The following is a 20,504-nucleotide window of genomic DNA, read 5'->3' as shown; positions in this document are numbered from 1 at the left end:
GCCTGTTCTGTCTGTTGTGTCACACACACAGATATTATATGCTGTATGTGGAAAGGCTGCTGTTGCAGGTGGGAAAGCAAAGAACGAAGGAGGTAAAAGAGAAAACAAAATCGGATGGATGGGGTGAAGAAGAGTGAGTGAAATGAAAGGGCGAGATTGCTCTTGGCCTCAGAAGAGCTGCAGATTCCTACAGCGAGAGAGAGGGAAGAGGCGGAGAGAGAGGTACTCAATGTGTGTATGTCTCTTTTGTTGTACAAGATGAAACTTTATGCAGAGCTGCAATCTAGGAAAGAGCTGCAAGGGGGCCAGTGTGCAATGCTCCGCAGGGAGAGGAAAGCAGCAGAGATGGGGTGAGAGGATAACACCACTGAGAGAGTTTGAATAGATGGATCAGGTCATATGCTAATAAAAACATTCCCGCTGGGCTTTCGATTGGGGATGATGGAGCAATGAGTGACAGCTGATAAACTTAGCGAAAGCTTTAGACATTTGATGTTTTTTCATTTGAACTTTTCCAGTGCTGCCCATATGTACATGGATACATAAATCCATATGTCAATATTTATGCAGAGACCAAGTGGCATATACGTGATAAAATTCTAAAGACAAGAATTTTGTTGCACTGCATGGTTAATAGTAAATCATCTGAGGAGGTCACTTTTCTCACTTCCCACGCAGAGCACTACTGGACAGAGCCCTGATTGACCCAGCACATGCTAAATAAACTGTATCATGAGTATTTTAGTAGTCTCAATGATAAGCAGATGGCAGTCTTGTCTTATGTGACTTGCTTCCTTCCTGTTTTTCACCTTGTAAACCATCCACCAAACTGTCAACTTCCCACTGTTTAACAAGCTCTGACTCAATGGTCTACAGTGACCTCATGTTAAGTGTTTTCTGGCCCAATTTAGTTTAGTGTTATTTTAAATCAAAACCATAATGGAAGCAGAAAACAACTTCTGGCTTCTCTTTTCTTTTTAACTTTTCTGTTGATGTTCTGGGTAAATCTTTCAGGATTTATAAACAGTTACAATTAAGTTTCACATATTTTTCAAGAGTTTTTTCAAGTGATCATTTTTTTTTCATATGTTACTTGTTCAAATGATCACATATTAATCACATGACACAAAGTTCACATTTCAAATTTTAATGTGGACCTTCACATGGGCATATCCCACACATCCCCTGCGAAGTGTATCACCTTTGTCTATGAGGAAAAAAAACCTTAGCAAAAATAAGTAAGGATTAAGTATGGAAGCAGAATTATATATAATTCTATTTGCAATAAATGTATCTAAATTCAATATCATAGCTCATGCATATACCAATTTGAGCAGATTTGTTTACAAAATCAGGCTCTCTAATTGTAACCAGGTGTAAATAACCTTTTCTATGCTAAAAACAAACCAATAAAGAAGTCAGTAGAAATGGAAGATTCTGGATCCAACACCTGCATGTCTTCACCTTGCCATGACTCTCAGCATGTCCTGAAACTGTATTGTAATTGCTAGGTGAATTTGAGTTTGTTTTCAATAGATAAAGTAATCCTTCACTAAGGTTCAGCATTACTGACAGTGCCTGTACACATTGTAGAGGTATATTATTTAGCTGTTGGCTGAAAAAATTATGAGCTAAAATTACGAGCTCATTCAGAATGCCATTAATACCAAGAGGAAAATTTAGAAAGTTTAGATTTACGGCTCTATTTTTGTACCAGTGTCTGTGTAATTTCTTGGTTACTTATAGTGTGTTTCTAATTTGGGAGGGTGTGAAGCGCATTTTGTTTTACTGCATGTGCTATTTTGTGATTGAAAGTAAACACGCCTGCACTGATGTGGGTGGAGTGAGGCAACAGGTGGTGAGACATTTGAAATATGCCAGAAAAATGAGATGTTCAATCCCACTTGTGTCCATAAATGCACTTCTTGCCACCTGCAAAACCCCCATCATAGCACAGATGCAATGCCAAACTGCTCTGACTTCAAGTGAACGATTAAAAGCTTTGTGTTATTTCTTACAGACTTTTTTTAGATGCATGCTATACACCACAAATAGCTCAAACACCACAGTGCTGTCTACAGTGGTGGCAGTTATGCATCACTATTAATGAAACAACAAAAGCAATTATACAAGTGTTTAGGTGAAATCTTGACACAGATTAGTCAGGTGTTGATTAATGACTGGGAATTGAATTCACAGGTTTATGTTTATGTGTTTATTCTAATGTTATTCTTTCAATAGTAATAAATCATACACTTGTACTTGTATAGTAGACACGCAATGTAATTTTAGGCTAATAAACAAATTGTGAAATTTTCTGTTAGGAGACACAGGCTTTAGGAAAGAGGAATTGGTCATTTTTGGTTTCTTGGAGAGCATACAGGTTTTTTTTTCTTTGTTTTTTTAATTTAAAAAAGAGATATCAAAATAGGCTGGTAAGAGAACGTCCTTCCCAAACGTTTTGTAATAAATAAAAAAATAATTGCACTTGTTGGCAAATTGTTTGTACTTATATACAAATAATTCCAAATAAAATATACCCCACTAAATAAACCCCAATTTCAAAAAAGTTGGGTTACCAGATGTATACGGACAGAAGACATGATGCTACACAGTGATAAACATGGCCCTGTCACAACTTTTTGAGACCTGTTGCAGCCATTAAAATGATAGAGATTTTTTTCCTTTAAATGGTATATATTCTCAGTTTAAATATTTTATATGTTTTTTTATTTTGTTGTGAATAGAATATGGATTAAATAGATTAGCATTCTTTTTTTATTTACATTTTTCACAGTGTCCCAACATTTTTGGAATTGGGGTTTTATATATTCATAATTGATTATTTTCCCATTTCCTCATTGTTGCCTTTGGAGCTTGCTATCAACCTGGAGAAAGTGGAGTCATAGTTTGAAGTGTGTATGGTGTCAGTGGCAGTGTTTGTGTGTGATTAGTCAAAGGAGAGATAGTGTTGTGTGTGTGTCATTAGGCGTGCTGCTCAGGGGCTTGTATCAGCCTGGGATTTGCGCAGGACTGATGGGGCTATGGGCCATGCTGCTAGAGTCTCACACTCCCTGGGCTCTCTTTGCACAAATCGATCTGCTCTGTTAATTGCAGTCATTGATCAGCTGCAGGCCTGACAGAGGCGCCTTCAGCGGGACTAAGCTCCGTAAGAGAGAGCAGCAGGAGAGGCCACTGTATTTACCAAAATTGCCATAAAGTTCCACTGAAAATCAACAAACAGCCATTGGAAACCTCACAAGGCATATTCCCTCAGCAGGAGATTCACTTATGCACATGTTCTTAGTCATAACTCTGGGAAAATTACAAGCAGGCTGCTAATAATCTGTCAAGTAAAAGCCAAGGCATTAATAAGAAATCTATATATTTTTCTGTATGTAATGTAACTCATTCATGGTCAACCAAGGCAGAAGGTGGAATATATAACTGTATCCTTCTGTTTTGTGTGCAGATGTTTCAACTGGAAGAGTGAGGTGTTGTGAGAGAACTGATAGGATTTGCAGGCTAAATAAACAAACCGAGTAAAAAGCATTACAGAAAGACTGAAGGGCATCTATAGAGGGATGCGATATTAGTTTGTGATTGATAGGGGAGTGAGGGACTTGGAAGAAGAAGCAAGAGATTGAGGGGAAGGGGGATGGGAACGCTTAAGATCCAGGTGCTTTGGTGTTTGTGATATTCTTTTTCGCTCTTAATTATCACATTTTTCTTATTTGGGCTCACTCACACTTACACACACACACACACACACACACACACACACACACATGCACATTTTTTCTGCCTCTCTTTCCCCACCTCTCTCATTCCAGCTTGCTTGCCTTTTTAATTTTCATAGCGCATGCTTTTTAATTAAGCATCAAACACACAGCAGTGAAAAGAAATAACACCCATGTATGCTCAGTTTTTCCTCAGACTTCTTGATAAGCTTTCCCATTTGTTGAACTGCAAATGATGGATTGTTTTAAACACAAATTTATTGCATTACACAGTGCATTGCACATATTTGCATTTACTTGTGGTTACTATCCTCTGGAACCTCATCATTATCTGTTCTGTTTTTAGTTCCTGGACCCTTGAGCACCCCATGATACCTTTTCTGACTTTTCCCTCTTCCCACCATCTGTTCTCTGTCTGCTCTTTTTCTCTCCCCTTTTCCCTGAAGTCCACCTTTATCTCTTCCAACCTCTGAACCTTTCAGCATCAGTGCCATACATTTCCTAATTCCTTGTTCAAATGTGTTAATTGGACCTGGTTTGAGGGTATAGTCAACAAGAGTCACTCCTCCCTTACAAATAAATTCCAATAACACACTGACATGGAAGCCAAATTCTTGCTAGAGCTGCTGTTTATTTTCTCCATAACCTGACAGCCATTGACAGGATTGCAGTTTAGCCTAAAGCTCTTAGCAGCATTAACACTGTGTGCCTCGCACATCTCAGCACAAACAGCTTTGAATGTTTTCATACAAGTTGACAAATTACATTGTTCTTGTTCCCCTCTGTCTAATTAGCAAGACAGTAGATCTGTGTTTAGGGTTGCTGGGTGCAAATAGCATTATTAGAAAATCCCTAGGTCCCATTAAAATACTTCACTTAAAATGAATTTGCTCTTCGCTCTTAAATGAATTTGACTGCCAGGAGGTCATACCACTTTTATGTTATTTCTGTGTAAACATGCAAATCTGGATTTCTTTTTACAAGATGGAAATCTTCATAGAAATACAAAACATTGCCATCTCGTACTCCAAAATCTCTGTTTTCAAATGTATCTGATACATGGATGCTCTCAATGTGTCTGTGTGTTTCCTCTTGGTTCTCAACCTTTTCCATACCTTCCAAAAACATCAGGAGTTGGCTATATTTAGTCACACCTAGGTGTGAACGAGTGTGTAAATGTGGCGTCCAGTTCAGGGTCTATTCCCATATCTAAGGCAATGAACTTGGTACTGCCTGGAGATCCACAGCCACACAGAACAGGATAAAGCAATTACTGAACATGGATAAATAAATGAATTGATTACATTTCTAATTGATTGTAAATTCACTTGCTGTTCATTTTGGAATAATGGGCTCACAAAACTGGCAATTGTTATAGTGTTTAGTTACTTAATGAAGGCTCCAGAACACAGAATTTATTTCTTAGAACCATAATAGTAATACTTTTGACAAGTGGTAGTTTTTAGTCTTTTATTTCTATTTAAATTATGTTAAACAATCAAATGCTTGTTATTTAATTGTAAATTAAATAACAACTAGGTACAAGGTAAAAATGTGACAGGTTACCCGGCTATTTATGCCTAACCAAATACAATATACACTATTACCATTACTTTGGTATTAGCAGAAAATAAGGCTAAAGTCATATAGTTTCTAAAGTAACTGCAGCATCAAACATTGATTCACAAGTAATGCTGCATCCGTTCTCTGCCATGCGGAAAACTAGCTTTCCTCAAATTATTGTAGGAAAAAATTACAGTTTTGCTCAGGATCAATTCTCATCATAGTGGGAAGGAGATGAGAAATGAGACCAGAAAGTAAAGCCTTATTAATAATTGTAATGATCGACTCAAATGTGGTGCTTTTAAGGTGATTTATAGAAGTCCTTAATACAGTAGGTGAGAATTTTTATGTTCTGGAGATTAAAAACACACACGGACACACACATACACACACGCATGCATGCACACACGGTTTTGTGGTAGGTGGTGATATTGAGCTTCATGTATTTGTGTGTGTGAATGAAATTCTGAATGAAAAAAATCTTGCAGACAAGGAAGAGGTGAAAACATTTTTTTGCCTGCCCCGCTTTCTGAATACTAAAAAAAGAAATGGCGACACATTTTTTAAATAAGAAGATATAGATTTTAATATCCTTATAAACATTTTTTGTATTATCTTCTGAGAACAACTTGTTAAACCATCGAATAACTAGGATGGTGTGATGCAGGTGAGAAAGTGGGAGGGAGGAAGAGAGAGAGGGAGGGATGGAGGGGGGGGATAGAGAAAGAGAGAGAGAGAGAGAGAGAGAGAGCATGGTGGATTAGGAAGGATTGTGCCATTTCTTTGAAAATGGAATCTAAAGCATGTAAGAACCAAAAAAAAAAAAAAACAGAAAGCAAAAATGTGAAGAAATGTCCTTCTCTGCTTGAGAAGTAAAAAACCCTGTTGTCATCATAAATGTCATTCATTCATGGTTTTTGTCATGGTACCAATATTACCTTTAGTCACAAGTCCATCTACTGGCTGATGAAATTTTACAGTTCATTATAATTTACAAAGGATTTCTCAGTAGAGGAGGCACAATTCTCCAGCCATTCCCTGGACCTGTAACTGGAGATTGAACATCCATCCACACTTTTCCCTCTGTCCAGCACAGACAAATTGTCTTTCTCCTGGACCCCAGTTTTTTGTCCTATGGCTCCAAAAGTGCTTTTTTTTTGGCCATGGTATGTTGAAAATCACTATTATACATCACACCAAGTTATCTGACGGAATAGTTTCCCATGTCTTCTCAGTTTTGTTGAATTGTTGATTTCACAGCCTTCTAAGGGTGAAAGGTTGTCCATTTTAATAGGCAGTTCAGACAGAGGGATGTCAGCAGAAAAAAAGAAAGGTTCATCCCTACTTGACCTTTGTCATCACAGGGAACTTCCTGTTCCCATGCCCTATTAGCAGGTCATCTCTAGTTTCCAGCTCAGCCAAATCAAACACAGGAGACAAGAAACAAATACAACTCTTTAGATTTTCAGAGCTTTATATCCTAGACACACACACACACACACACACACACACACACACACACACACACACACACACACGTTCTTGAAGCAAATGTACCTTGTTTGCTTCGTTAAACATTAATAGCAGCTTGTTATAATAGGCTCCTTAGTGTGCTGTTGCAAAATAACTGATACAAACAGCAAATGTCAAAGATGCATCTTAAAGCAATGTTTGTTACAAAATGACATGTTATAAACTCAAGTTTAAAAAATGATATATATATATATATATATATATATATATATATATATATATATATATATATATATATATATATATATAAAGAAATTGGCTTCTTGTGGAGTGTTTGTTTTTTACTGAATGTTAGAGCATTGTATAGTTGAAATAACCTATTGTGTTTCCTTCAAAATTCTGAATTAGGTAAAAATCTGACTGTTTAGGTGCTAGTATGTCATTTTAGGGTTTTTTATCAGTGGCAGCGAATCTAGGAAAGAACACTTGGAAACACATTCCTGCAGTAAAATAAAGAGAAGGATAAAACTGAGAAGTAAACAGTTTCTGTCTGCTAATCCTAATTAATCTGCTGAAGTCACAAATATCACTAAAAATAACAAAATTATGATTAAAAGTTGTTATGCATGCCATCTTTCTTTATTTATTCATTTATTTCCATAATGAGCACACCATGGTCGGGGATTAAGTGACTACACGACATATATTTTAGAATGATGAGGCAATTATGTGTAGGATTACATTCATTTTTTATCAAAGAAAAAAGTTGCATGAGGTGCTTTCCAAACAAATGTGACATAGGACATGCTAAAGGAAAAACTTGCCTGGATTAACAAATAACACTTTATGTTGAATAGTATTTTATATTTCTATAAGAACTTCAAGGGAAGGAAATGTGTTGAGATTATGTCGGAATCTAACAATATACTGTATAATTAGCCGTTTGTGTTATTATGTTTTATATATTTCAATCCAACTCATTTTAGTTGCATGTTTTATTCCAATTGCATGTCTTGTTTAATTATCACTTGTGATTTGGTTACAGTGCCCCATCAAGTTAAAAATAAAAATATTTTGGCAACAATGGCAGTGAAAGCATGTTTAGGCTGCCTGTACTTCTCTTTCAATTCAATCTGATCTTCACTCATATGTATCTATTTCACAGATATGTGCATATGATGTTTAAGCATGTGTGTCTATTTCAGTGTCTAACTGGCAAAGATCTTTAAAGAGTATTTTACACATATTATTAAACATACACACAATGATCCCCCCCAACCCCAAACCCCAAAACATTCACACGCACTTGCACACACAAAGACTTGTGTAAAGAGGCCTTGGAAGGCTGGAGCTAGAGTGGATCTGAGAATGGCATTGTTTTCAATTAGCTGCAATGCACCAGCATCAAGTTCACTGTATGATGAATCTAGCACTTAGCAGCACAAGAAGTCCCACAATACAAGAGACAGGGAGGTGGAGCCCCTGGGAATTGCCCATGTTGGTGGCCTGCTGGACCCCACTGGGGGGACGCATAGTGGTCCGGGGAGTACATTTATTCTTTCTCCGTGTCGTCAAACTGTCAGGGGATGTGTGGTCATATTTCCCAGTGAAGTCAGATGAGGAAAACTCCTTGTCAGCCATTTCCTTTGATGTATGAACCTCATTGGGTCCTTTCCCTTTGCCATTCCTGCTCCGTTGGCGTGTGCAGTTCCGAGAACGACCAGGCCTCTGAGGAGTCACCGCATTTGGGGAATCTCCTATTCCTGCCTGTACTCCATTAATTACAGGGGGAGGCTGAGGCAAAGGTGTGGGCAGAGAGGAAAACTGTTCCCCAAGGTGCGGGTGGTGAGGGCGTGGTTGTGAAGGCTGGGCAGGTTGAGGCTCTTGCTTCAGTGAAACCTTGTCTGTTCCAGCCCACAACTTGGTCTTGCTCTGGTGCAGTGACTCTGATCCAGAGCAATTGGGGAAGTCCTCTTTTTTCAGCTGCTTTAGGTCCTTTCCTGCCAGATTGGCTGGGGCCACACAGCCAACTGTAGATGTGGAACCTCGGAACCTCTTTAGCCAGTCCCAAAGAGACAAAGCCTTGCAGTCACATTCCCAAGGGTTGTCATTGAGGCGAAGATATTCCAAAGCCCCCAGCATGGCCAGGCATTCACCAGATAGCTCTGTCAGGGAGTTGTTAAACAGATATAGTGTGGTGAGGCGCTTTAGGTCGTGGAAAGCCAGTCGATCAACCCACTGCAGCTGGTTGTGATGAAGCAGCAGCCGATCCAGGGCACGCAGCCCTCTAAAGGTATTCTGATGCAGGCTCCACAGGCGGTTCCCATGAAGAAACAAATGGCTCAGGTTGTGTAGGTCCACAAAGATCTCATCCTGCAGGTACTCTAAGTGATTATCCTTTAAAGACAAAGAAGAGAGAACTAAATATGACAATACACAAATATATAACATAACAAAAGTTTTAGACAGTTATGAGACTTACTTGCAAATATAAGTACTGCAGATTGCGAAGGCCCTGGAAGATGCTATTTGGCAGTGCACTCAAACCACAGCGGTACAGGTGGAGAGCATGAAGTCGGGAAAGCCCATGAAAGGTCTCTGGAGATAAGGAACGTAGGTAGCGGTTGTCTCCCAGGTCTAGCTCCTCCAACAAGGTAAACCCTTCAAAGGTGGAGGGCTCAATATAGGTGATATTGTTGGAGTAGATCCACAGCGTTACTGTAGTGGGACTTAGGTGGCCCTTCATTAACCGGTGAATTTTGTTATTCTGGAGGAAGATACGTTCACTGTGAGGGGGAATGCCCTCAGGGACAGACAGAAAGTTGTGGGCCTGGCAACTGATTGTGCTGGGAGCAGAGTAGCAGATGCAGTGGCGCGGGCAGGACCAGGATAGCTCCAACCCACAGAGCACCAGCAGGAACTCAAGCCCACAGCCTAGACAGACATAAAGATGGAAGGAAAAAAGGGGAAAGCATCAAAAAAGTGTTTCTGGAATTCAGCCTTGCATGTGGTAAACCAGTGGTCCCCAAACTTTTTTGCGCCACAGACCGGCTTGATGTCAGACAATATTTTCACAGACCTTTAAGGTGTGACCGAGGCAAGCATCTTGACATGCATCAAGAGTGAGTCATAGACAGATGTGGCAGAGAGAATCTGGTAATTTTCTAAAATAAAACATCGTTCAGAATCTGATAATAAATAAAACAGAAATAATGTAAGTTGTGTATTCTTTCTGTGCGGCCCGGTACCAATTGAACTGTGGTAAACCATTAAGAGTATTTAAGATTAAGAACTCGTAGGCAGGATGATCTTCTTATGTAGCATTAAGAATCGGGTAGGAATGATTTATAAAAGGTGGTGTAATAAAATGGAAGAGTACAATTGACTGAGGAGAGCAGGCAAATGATTCACACATGGGTTAAATGAACACATTAAACAGGCTGTACATAAAAGGTAAATGGAAGAAGCTAAATAATAATGAATTACAAACATACCACATAATTTGTTCGTTGCTACAGATTATCATGTGGTCACTATGATTTTGTGCATTGGGATGCTTGCTGACAGCTTGTGTACACAGTAGTTATCCACTGTGGTTGCCCAGGGAAACAAATATGGATACCATATTCCCATCTATCAGGCGTTTGCTGTGGTAGGATAAAAAATAACTGAAAATTTAGCCATTAAAATAAAAATTTAATTAAGGAAGATATATCATTATAAATTATTTTGCAGTCAGCTACTATGTACAAATTTCAGTCTTGGACTCATGTTGAAGTCTCTGAGCCTGCAAGTGGTTTCATAGATGCTTATTTATACCCATGTTAAGCCTAAGAGACAAACAATTTCTCTCTGAAATTTTCAGCATTTATTTGAAGCTATTCAGTTAGATTTATCCAGAGGTTCATCAAAAGAGAGGCACATTTTTTCACACCATGAGTCCTATTTGTACACAAGTGACAGCTGTTTTCTTTTTAAAAAAAAAAAAATTATTATTCGAAACACGATTTCTGTCATTCACTCAAAATCGATTCGCTCCCTCTGCCTCTTAACATCACTATAATCCTTAGTTCCTCTGTTTGAAGCTAGGGAATTACTCTTTTACAGAAGACAAGCAGATATTTATTGTAATATTATTTGAAGTAAGGCATTTTTCTAAAATGATGTAAGGCCTCTATAAATAGCTCCAAGCTAAATATCAAAATAGGCAATGAAAGCGCACATTAGAAAGAGTTGGACAGTCATCAGTATGCCTGGTGAACAGTCAGATTGAGCACATCTCTTTTACTATTCTATCCTCAATGAGAAAACAATACAATACTTACTTAGAGTTTTAAATGCAAAGGGTTTTAGAGTTTGTCAAAAGTAAAGCATTCCGAGTTACCTCAAAAGTCAAGTGTAATTTATTGTATTCTTATTAAATACATTGCAGACACGATAGTGACTAATGTATGCATTAGAATGTCATATGCACGCAAATTTAAATGTGAAACATTCTTATATACAGTCAGGTCCATAAATATTGGGACATCGACACAATCCTAACATGTTTGGCTCTATACACCACCACAATGGATTTGAAATGAAACGAACAAGTTGTTCTTTAACTGCAGACTGTCAGCTTTAATTTAAGGGCATTTACATCCAAATCCGGTGAACGGTGTAGGAATTACAACAGTTTGAATATGTGCCTCCCACTTTTTAAGGGACCAAAAGTAATGGGCCAATTGGCTTCTCAGCTCTTCCATGGCTAGGTGTGTGTTATTCCCTCATTATATCTATTACAATGAGCAGATAAAAGGGTCCAGAGTTCATTTCAAGTGTGCTATTTGCATTTGGAATCTGTTGCTGTCAACTCTCCAAGATGAGATCCAAAGAGCTGTCACTAACAGTGAAGCAAGCCATCATTAGGCTGAAAAACAAACAAACCCATCAGAGAGATAGCAAAACATTAGGCGTGGCCAAAACAACTGTTTGGAACATTCTTAAAAAGAATTAACGCACCGGTGAGCTCAGCAACACCAAAAGACCCGGGAAAGACCACGGAAAACAACTGTGGTGGATGACCGAAGAATTCTTTCCCTGGTGAAGAAAACACCCTTCACAACAGTTGGCCAGATCAAGAACACTCTCCAGGAGGTAGGTGTATGTGTGTCAAAGTCAACAATCAAGAGAAGACTTCACCAGCGTGAATACAGAGGGTTCACCACAAGATGTAAACCATTGGTGAGCCTCAAAAACAGGAAGGCCAGATTAGAGTTTGCCAAACAACATCTAAAAAAGCCTCCACAGTTCTGGAACAACATCCTATGGACAGATGAGACCAAGAACAACTTGTACCAGAGTGATGGGAAGAGAAGAGTATGGAGAAGGAAAGGAACTGCTCATGATCCTAAACATACCACCCCATCAGTGAAGCATGGTTGTAGTAGTGTCATGGCCTGGGCATGTATGGCTGCCAATGGAACTGGTTCTCTTGTATTTATTGATGATGTGACTGCTGACAAAAGCAGCAGAATGAATTCAGAAGTGTTTCGGGCAATATTATCTGCTCATATTCAGCCAAATGCTTCAGAACTCATTGGATGGCGCTTCACAGTGCAGATGGACAATGACCCAAAGCATACTGCAAAAGCAATAAAAGAGTTTTTTAAGGGAAAAAAGTGGAATGTTATGCAATGGCCAAGTCAATCACCTGACCTGAATCCGATTGAGCATGCATTTCACTTGCTGAAAACAAAACTGAAGGGAAAATGCCCCAAGAACAAGCAGGAACTGAAGACAGTTGCAGTAGAGGCCTGGCAGAGCATCACCAGGGATGAAACCCAGCGTCTGGTGATGTCTATGCGTTACAGACTTCAGGCTGTAATTGACTGTAAAGGATTTGCAACTAAGTATTAAAAAATTGAAAGTTTGATTCATGATTATTATTCTGGCCCATTACTTTTGGACCCCTAACAAGTGGGAGGCACATATGCAAAGTGTTATAATTCCTACACCGTTCACCAGATTTGGATGTAAATGCCCTCAAATTAAAGCTGACAGTCTGCAGTAAAATCACAACTGTTCGTTTCATTTCAAATCCATTGTGGTGGTGTATAGAGCCAAAAATGTTAGAATTGTGTCGATGTCCCAATATTTATGGACCTGACTGTATATGGGAGTTAAATTGAGCTATACATACTATACACAACACCGAAACACCACTCTTATATATGGTCACATCTCTCTACCTAAAATAAAACGTTTAATACACTCCATGAAACACCAAGTCGATTTAATTTGAGCTTGATAGTTACTCTATATCTGGGCTACATTTGAAATGCAAGAGAAAGTTTTGAGCATGTGTAATTCAAATACATTCATACATTTAGCAAAAAAATAACTGCGGAGAAACTGAGAAATAAGGAGATTATTGTTGCCAAAAAATTGTTGAACCTTATGAACAAATAACACATTATTATCTAGTAATAGAAACACATCTGCAAAAGCCTTGTTTAGAGTGGGGGGTGGTATTAAACTGGGATGTATGATAGCTAATCCAAAAGGATATTTACACAAAAGAAGCATTGGGAGGATAGAAAGCAACGACAAAGATGATCTACTGGCTAAATCCAAGAAAGGTGCCATAATTTTGTCTGTCTTTTACACTTATATCTCCAAATATTAACTCCCTGTCATCAGTATTATGTATTAGAAAATTGTAACTTCTTTATACTTGACTTTATAATATACCTGGGGAAACCCTTACAAGTTCTATGTATAACCATTACGAAAGAGTGGTATTCATTCATTTATTATTAAGTTTAGATGATGTGATTCATCCACCAAACGAACCCATTTCAGTGAATTACAATAGAAACAATAACATATTAGAACAAGTGCATTAACGTAAACCTGTGATCTGAATTACAGCCAGTATTATCAGAGCTGCTAAAAGATAATCAACACTTTTTTGACCACTCGAATGTCAGAATTTGGTAATATATTAATTTATATTTCTACAAATATTCTACTATCATAGACCTGAGCTAATGCAACAGCTTGTCTTTCACTAGAAGAAAAGGTGCCCATTGATGCTTGGGAAGGCATGGGATGTGCACCTGAGCGACAGGGTTTCTCTCTCTCTGCTCCACCCCGCAGCAGAAATCTACCTCCAGAGACCTACTGCTTCACACCTGTCACCTCCCTGATTGCAGCATGTGTGTATGTGTGTCCTAGAAACCTCTCACCACAATTTACACCCCTCTGAATCTCCAGGAGAGTGTAGACACAGGAAGAATGAGAGTGAGAAAGGAGGTATTTTTAGCAATGCAGAAAGATGCAAATGGGACATTAGAGCATGAAGGTGCATTATCATATTGCTTGACCACATAATGAGCTGCACTAAAGTGAATTATTGAGGAGGCTTGGACACCGTCATAGATTCTCCATTAACACGTCTATAGCCCCTCTGTGCCAATGATTCTAGGATTTTGAACAAAAGAGATTTTTTGCTGACGAACAATGAAGGTGTTATTCTAGTCCGTCTCACTCTCCTCCTCCATCACTCCCTCTGTTTCTCTCTTGCACTCTCTCTCAGCACCTTTCCCCTTATCTCTCTGTGTATAATGGATGCAGCTGAGAGCTCGTTACAGGGAGAATGATTAAACAGGCTGTGACTGGGCTTGACGTTTACCCTGCCGACCCCATGGCCACGGTCCCTTTTCATGCCTTGCAGTCACCAAGAGGAAAATAACTAAATAAAGGCATGAAACAGAATGGCTTTGGTCCCTAGACAGACAGTGTAAAGTCAGTCTGCTGAATATCAATGAAGCATAGTTCACACTAAATTTGCCCTCATGAATAACACATCGTTGCTAATAGGAAAGAAGCAGTGTGTCTGTGACTCTGCACACCATTACACTGGACAAACTCAATTTCCTGTGTTTCTCTAAGGACCCCGATAAGCGCATGACTGTTGCTACGTTACTTGCATTGCCCAATAAATAGCATGCTTTCCCAAAAGAGTTGCTCACTTTGACGTTCACACACACACACACACACACACACACACACACACACACACACACACACACACACACATACACAAAGAATCAAGCAAACAGGACAATAAGAGTGACTATGGGAATCTGGCTTCTGCTTCCATCATAGATGTTGGATAATGTTTTTGTTACACAGTATAAATGTAAAACTAGATTTCATATTAAATGCAAATGATTTAACAAAAATTTGTCCAAATCTTTTTGATAATGTGGTTTCATACCGGATGTTTTATACTCGGGAGTGGAGTTAGGGTTAGTAAAGTTAAGACACCCACACTGCCCTTGGTTTAAATTAAGGCAGATTACTGAAAGACTAAAATATCTGAAGTAAGACTCATAAGTGCTCTTGATAGTGTAAAAACTATCCTTACAAATTCTTTTAAGTTGAATTGTTTAAATTATATTAAAACGATATGTATTAATATACACTTTCAAGAAATATGGATAAAATTAATAATTCAAGTTGTATAAAAGAATGTGTTGGGGCAGGGGCATTTAAGTCATGATTTGTAACAAGAACTGGAAGATCTAAATATAAATGTGAGGAATGAGGAGTAAAAAGTGTTGTTAAGTTGTTTTTAGGTAAAGCTCAAACAACCTAAACTGATTCTGAAAATATGATTGAGAGGTTTTCCTTCCAAAGTTCTTCAACCTTGTTTAAAGCTGGTGAAATATTATTAGACTTATTTTTTTCATTATAATAGCTGTATTTTCCAACCAGGAAATGTTTCTGCTTGAGAGTGGTCCTTTCCGACTATCAATTATTCAAAGGTACGCTAGAAGCAGGAGGTGAATAATTCAAAACCAAGCAAAATGTCCTAAATTTAGTGTGACATAAATGAAACTAATGGAATGCTACCAAAATGTCCTGCCAAAATGACCCACAGAAGTAAGGTGCAGCAGAATGTATAGTATTTTCTTGATGTGTTTCACAGAATCACATGAAGTCTAAAATTCCATTTAAGCTGTCCATACATTTCTTTCATGCAGATTTGCATGACAAAACAAATGACCAAAAATGGGAAGATAAGAACAAGCATAAGAAAACCCCTTTATTTGTTACATATATATTACAAAAAATAATCCATTCTTACACATCCCAGCTTTTTAGGAAATTGGGGCCAAAGCACAGGGTCATCCATGATATAGCACACCTGGACTGATAGTGTTAAGAAACCTTGCTCAACTACACAACAATGGCAGAGGTGTGGTTGAGGAGCTTAAACTTCCAACCATCAGCATCGTAGAGATTTATCGATGTAGCTACAACTGCCCAGAACGGGCTAGGATTGATTATAATTGTGATTATAATTGTGTTTCCTTATTTACCATAGTCTTGAGTTCGACAAAAGGTAATAACTGCTTTCCCAACACATCCTGTTAATTCTGTTTGTCTTTTTAATAGACCTGAAATTCAATTCAAGTTCAGCAAGTCACTAATTAGTCTAAACATCATTGTTGTGATTGTATTGCTGTTGTTGGTTAAATGCAGCAATCATTGAGCATGTTTATACGCTTAAATAGCATTAGTAGAGCAAATGTTTTGCTTCTAATGAAAGCTAATGAAAGTAACACTGCCTGCTTTATGGTTCTTAGCTAATTGGAAGCATAATGAAGGGTAAATTTCTCTGATGAACTAACAGGCATCATCCCACCTTAGTTTCTGTTGTAGGTTGAAAATGTAATTTTGCTCCTAAAGCATTGAAATTTCTGATCATCACTTTGTATGGCCAGGTGTAATATTCAGGCTTCAGAAGACAGGGAGGCCCTCCCCTTTCACTGGTACCAACAATGTGGACTAATTTATTCCTCTTTAGTAAAGACTTTATCTTGGTCAGGGTGGAGGTGGATATGAAATCTGTTCTGGGCATTAAACAAATTACAATACAAATTCTAAACTGCATCATTCCTTGTCTCTTTCAAGTGTACACCTTTTGTACCCAGGAGGCATCTTTTATGTAGAACTGCGCATATTGTGAACCTTTAAAGCTTTATTCGCAGAAGTTAATAATGGTCCAATTATGTACCTTAATCGTTTTTTTTAAAGCCTTCTTTTATCTTCTTTTCAAGCAAACACACATAACACAGTGATGTCTTTGAATATATTACATATATAGAACAGTTAACCATTTCCTTGTCTAAAAAATGCTTTACTCACTTTGGAAATGTAAGCATTTCTCAATACAGCAATGTGAAAATGTCATCATTATTATTATCACCTCTAATATGCCCTACTATGATTTACATTTCCAGAGCTCAGCTCAGCACTTGCCTCTAATATAATCCAAAGGCTCAGCTCACATGAGCTCCTCCAAATTCAAATGTACCCCCTGGGTATGGTACTAACTCTGTAGCATTGACTATAAGCACCTCTCTCATTTCTCTACCTGTCAGTGCATTATTAACCGCTCGAGTAAAGCCAAGACTAGTTTGAAAGCTGAGGCTGAATTAAAATTTTTCCCCTCCAAACCAAACACAGAGTGAAAGAGACCTTAGAGAACAACCATGTATTCTAGGATGGAATAAAAATACAAATTATGTTGTTAAACTACTGGTTATAAGAAGCTATGTGGACATGACCAATATGTAATACTTTTTATTAAAAGCAGTGAATAAGAGATATATGATAGAAAGCAATCTTTAGGGCACCAGTCCTTAGAAATGGCCTGGTCATAGCAGAATTGAGGTCTGGACCCTACAATTACACTTAACCTGTTCCCCAGTGTGCTGACTGATATTACTAGGATGATATTCGCAGTAGTGACCTGGGTGATGAGAGAGACATGCCCTCTGCCAAACAGTGCCTCACCTAAGTAGACATGCTTTGCATGATATTTGCAGTGCTAGTGTTTTTTTCCTCCTGATGCACTGATACAGTTTGATAATAGGTAGCTCTGGCACCTCTTAACCAGCGTTTGAGATGTGCCAGTTGATTTGATTAACACTGAATGGTGCAACTTGTGAAGCTCACAGCAGGGTGGCTGGTGCAGTCAAAGAAAGCTGATAAGAGATTTGAAAGATTATTTTTCATTATATTGATTTGCTAAGATAAGTGAGAGATCACTTGTGTTTGCATGACGCTGTCATTCTTTGACAATAAAGGATTTCACTGCCCTTAAATGAAAACACACACACACACACACACACACACACACACACACACACACACACACACACACACACCAGAAGCAAGTAAAGAAGTAGTGACATCGATGATATTCCAGCTGACAAATCAGAGGAGCTAAAAATAGTTGGGCTAAACAAGCTGCTGCCATATGGAGCATGTAAAGAATACAGAGGGGAATTTGGGGGTGGAGGGGGATTGAATTTGTTACTGGAAAAGCATTTAAAGGTGCAGAAGAGAGACAGCAGTTGACAGCCAGGAAAACCTCAGCTGTTTAATACCAACATTTTAATTAAAAGGATTTCAATAAATGTCAAAGAGACATTAATTCCTTTTAGTTGATCTTAGAATGGGGAAAAGGACATTTGTTTTATTGCTTGTTCAGTATGCAGTCATTGTAAACAGGGGTACAGGGACATACAGAGCAATCAAAACCAGACATGGTGGGTCTGATCACAGTGTAGATTGAGAAGCTGCTGATCAGTGATTTCATATTTATCCAGTATGACCATTGGGAAGATCTGCACACCCCTTTTATTGCCAATATTCCAACAAAAAGGCCTTTGTCTGTTTATGCATTGTGGGATTATGTTAAAATTTCTATATTGTATCTTGAAAAAAGTAGCTCAGTAGTTAAGATGACGGCTACTGATTGTAAGGTTGTGATTTCAAATCTCAGCACTACCAAACTGCCACTGCTGGACCTGTAAGCAATGAACGTACCGATAACTGTTAAGCTGTAAAAAGAAAATTATATACATTTTGCTAAATGTGGTGTTGTCCATGATGGCCAAACATCTCAGCTTTAATCTCATCTGTTCAAAGGACAGTCTTGTGGTGTGTTCAGATGCATCTTTGCAAATTTAAGCCATGCTGTTGTGTTGGTTTTTTTTTTTTGTTAATGAAAAAAGCTTTATTTTGCACCCTTTCCAAACAAACCATACTTGTTTATTCTTTGCCTGATTGTACTGCCATGAACTTCACATCTAACATGCTAACTGAGACCTGTAGAGTATGAGCTGTAACTTTGCAATTTCACTGGCCATTGCACAGTCTGTCTTTGAAGTGAAATTCTATCTACTCCTGGGAAGATTGACAATTGTCTTAAATGGTTTTTACTTGTAAATAATCTTCCTCATTGTAGAATAATGTGTTTTTTTAATTAATGGCCTTAAAAGCCTTCTCTGATTGATGGGCAGCAACAATTGGTTCTCAAAATCAGTACTGATGTCTTTCCTCCTTTCCTCCTCTTGCTCCAAAACAGCAATACTTTTATAGGGGTGGTCACACTTGCTGGTGATAAATTAATCAAGGGCATTGATTGGTAGCACCATGCTGCAACTTAGCCTCCCTAACTCTTGTGGAAGCAGTAAGGGTGTACTTAGTTTTTTAAACACCAGTTTTTTTCATTTTTGCTAATTCTTAAAAATGATAGACCAGATTATTTTTTTATTATGTCCTGAAATATAAACCTATTAAATTTGAAGCGGGTATACCTTCATTTTCATTAAACTGTATACATACAGTATATATAGTTTATGTGTATGTGTCTGGGCAAGTCAAAATGTAAAATCTTTTTGCTATGTATGGTTTCTGAAAACGATGTTTTCCTCAAAATGAAATTCGTTATATTTTGATTATGGCGTGACACAGATATTCTGCTTTGATTACAAACTGAACTGATTGGACCTTTTGAACATTTTTAATATGGCATGTAGCTATCCGAAGACCTGATCAAACAGTAACAATCTACTGTTAGAAAAGCACACTTGGCTAGCAAGTTGTTAGCCATCTTTAAACAGACTGAGAGTTTTCCCCCCATCGCATTTGTTAAACTGGCTCAGTACCTGATGTATTCTTTGCAGGAAGACAGCCAAGGAGAGGTTAGTAAGTCACCTAAATGAAATCATTTCTAGACTGACTACTAGACAGAATGCACCCCTTTTTAATCCACTCTGGGATAAGAGTGTACCTAATAATCTGCTCTCTCTCTCTCTCTCTCTCTCTCTCTCTCTCTGTGTCTCTCTCTGTCTCTCGCATTCTGTTGAGCTTTACATGCAGTCCTGATGTCTGATGTGATGGCGGTGCCTGACACACTTCTAGTGCTGCGCCTTTCTCACCCTCCAGACATGCCTGATTCATTCTGATTCCCTACTTCAGCTTGGAGCAGTCTGTACTTCTGCACTTTCCACCACCATGAATGGTTTCTGTAGATATCCCTAAAAATTTGCAGATCTACAAAACAGTTCATGTCCAAAACTCACACCTGTCCCATTGGATAATCTCAGCTGGATGCTATAGATTTATATCATCTATGCTGTGATCAAAAAGATATCAGTTCACATGCCACACATTCTCATTGTGATCAACATTTAAATACAATTAGTAATGAATTATGATTTAATCCCACTATTCATTTGTTGTTGTGATGATAGCTATTATTATAAGTGTTATATTTTTTTAAATCCTAAATTTGTGCAGTACAATCTGGGTTTTTTAGATAGTTTTCTAGTTTATTTAATTTAATAGATGAGAACCTGAGTGAAAAGTGAAACATCC

The 20,504-nt window shown here is 38.1% G+C and overlaps 1 protein-coding gene across 1 annotated transcript in view; it reads right to left on the bottom strand.

The window, feature by feature from the left end:
- Window positions 1-5,877: 5,877 nt before the first annotated feature.
- rtn4rl1b (reticulon 4 receptor-like 1b) overlaps window positions 5,878-20,504 on the bottom strand; it is a 163,183-nt gene continuing 148,556 nt past the window's right edge. Inside the window, exons 2-3 of the mRNA XM_046862411.1 lie at window positions 9,259-9,710; window positions 5,878-9,173 (exon numbers count right to left, since the gene is read on the bottom strand). Of these exons, the coding sequence (XP_046718367.1) occupies window positions 8,187-9,173; window positions 9,259-9,710 (1,439 nt within the window). The 3' untranslated portion in view covers window positions 5,878-8,186. The remainder of the gene's footprint in view (window positions 9,174-9,258; window positions 9,711-20,504) is intronic.

Source organism: Silurus meridionalis, chromosome 12 (assembly GCF_014805685.1).
Source record: "Silurus meridionalis isolate SWU-2019-XX chromosome 12, ASM1480568v1, whole genome shotgun sequence".
Taxonomy (NCBI): domain Eukaryota; kingdom Metazoa; phylum Chordata; class Actinopteri; order Siluriformes; family Siluridae; genus Silurus; species Silurus meridionalis.
Note: the sequence above shows the minus strand (reverse complement) of the source record. Positions and strands in the feature narration are given on the sequence as shown.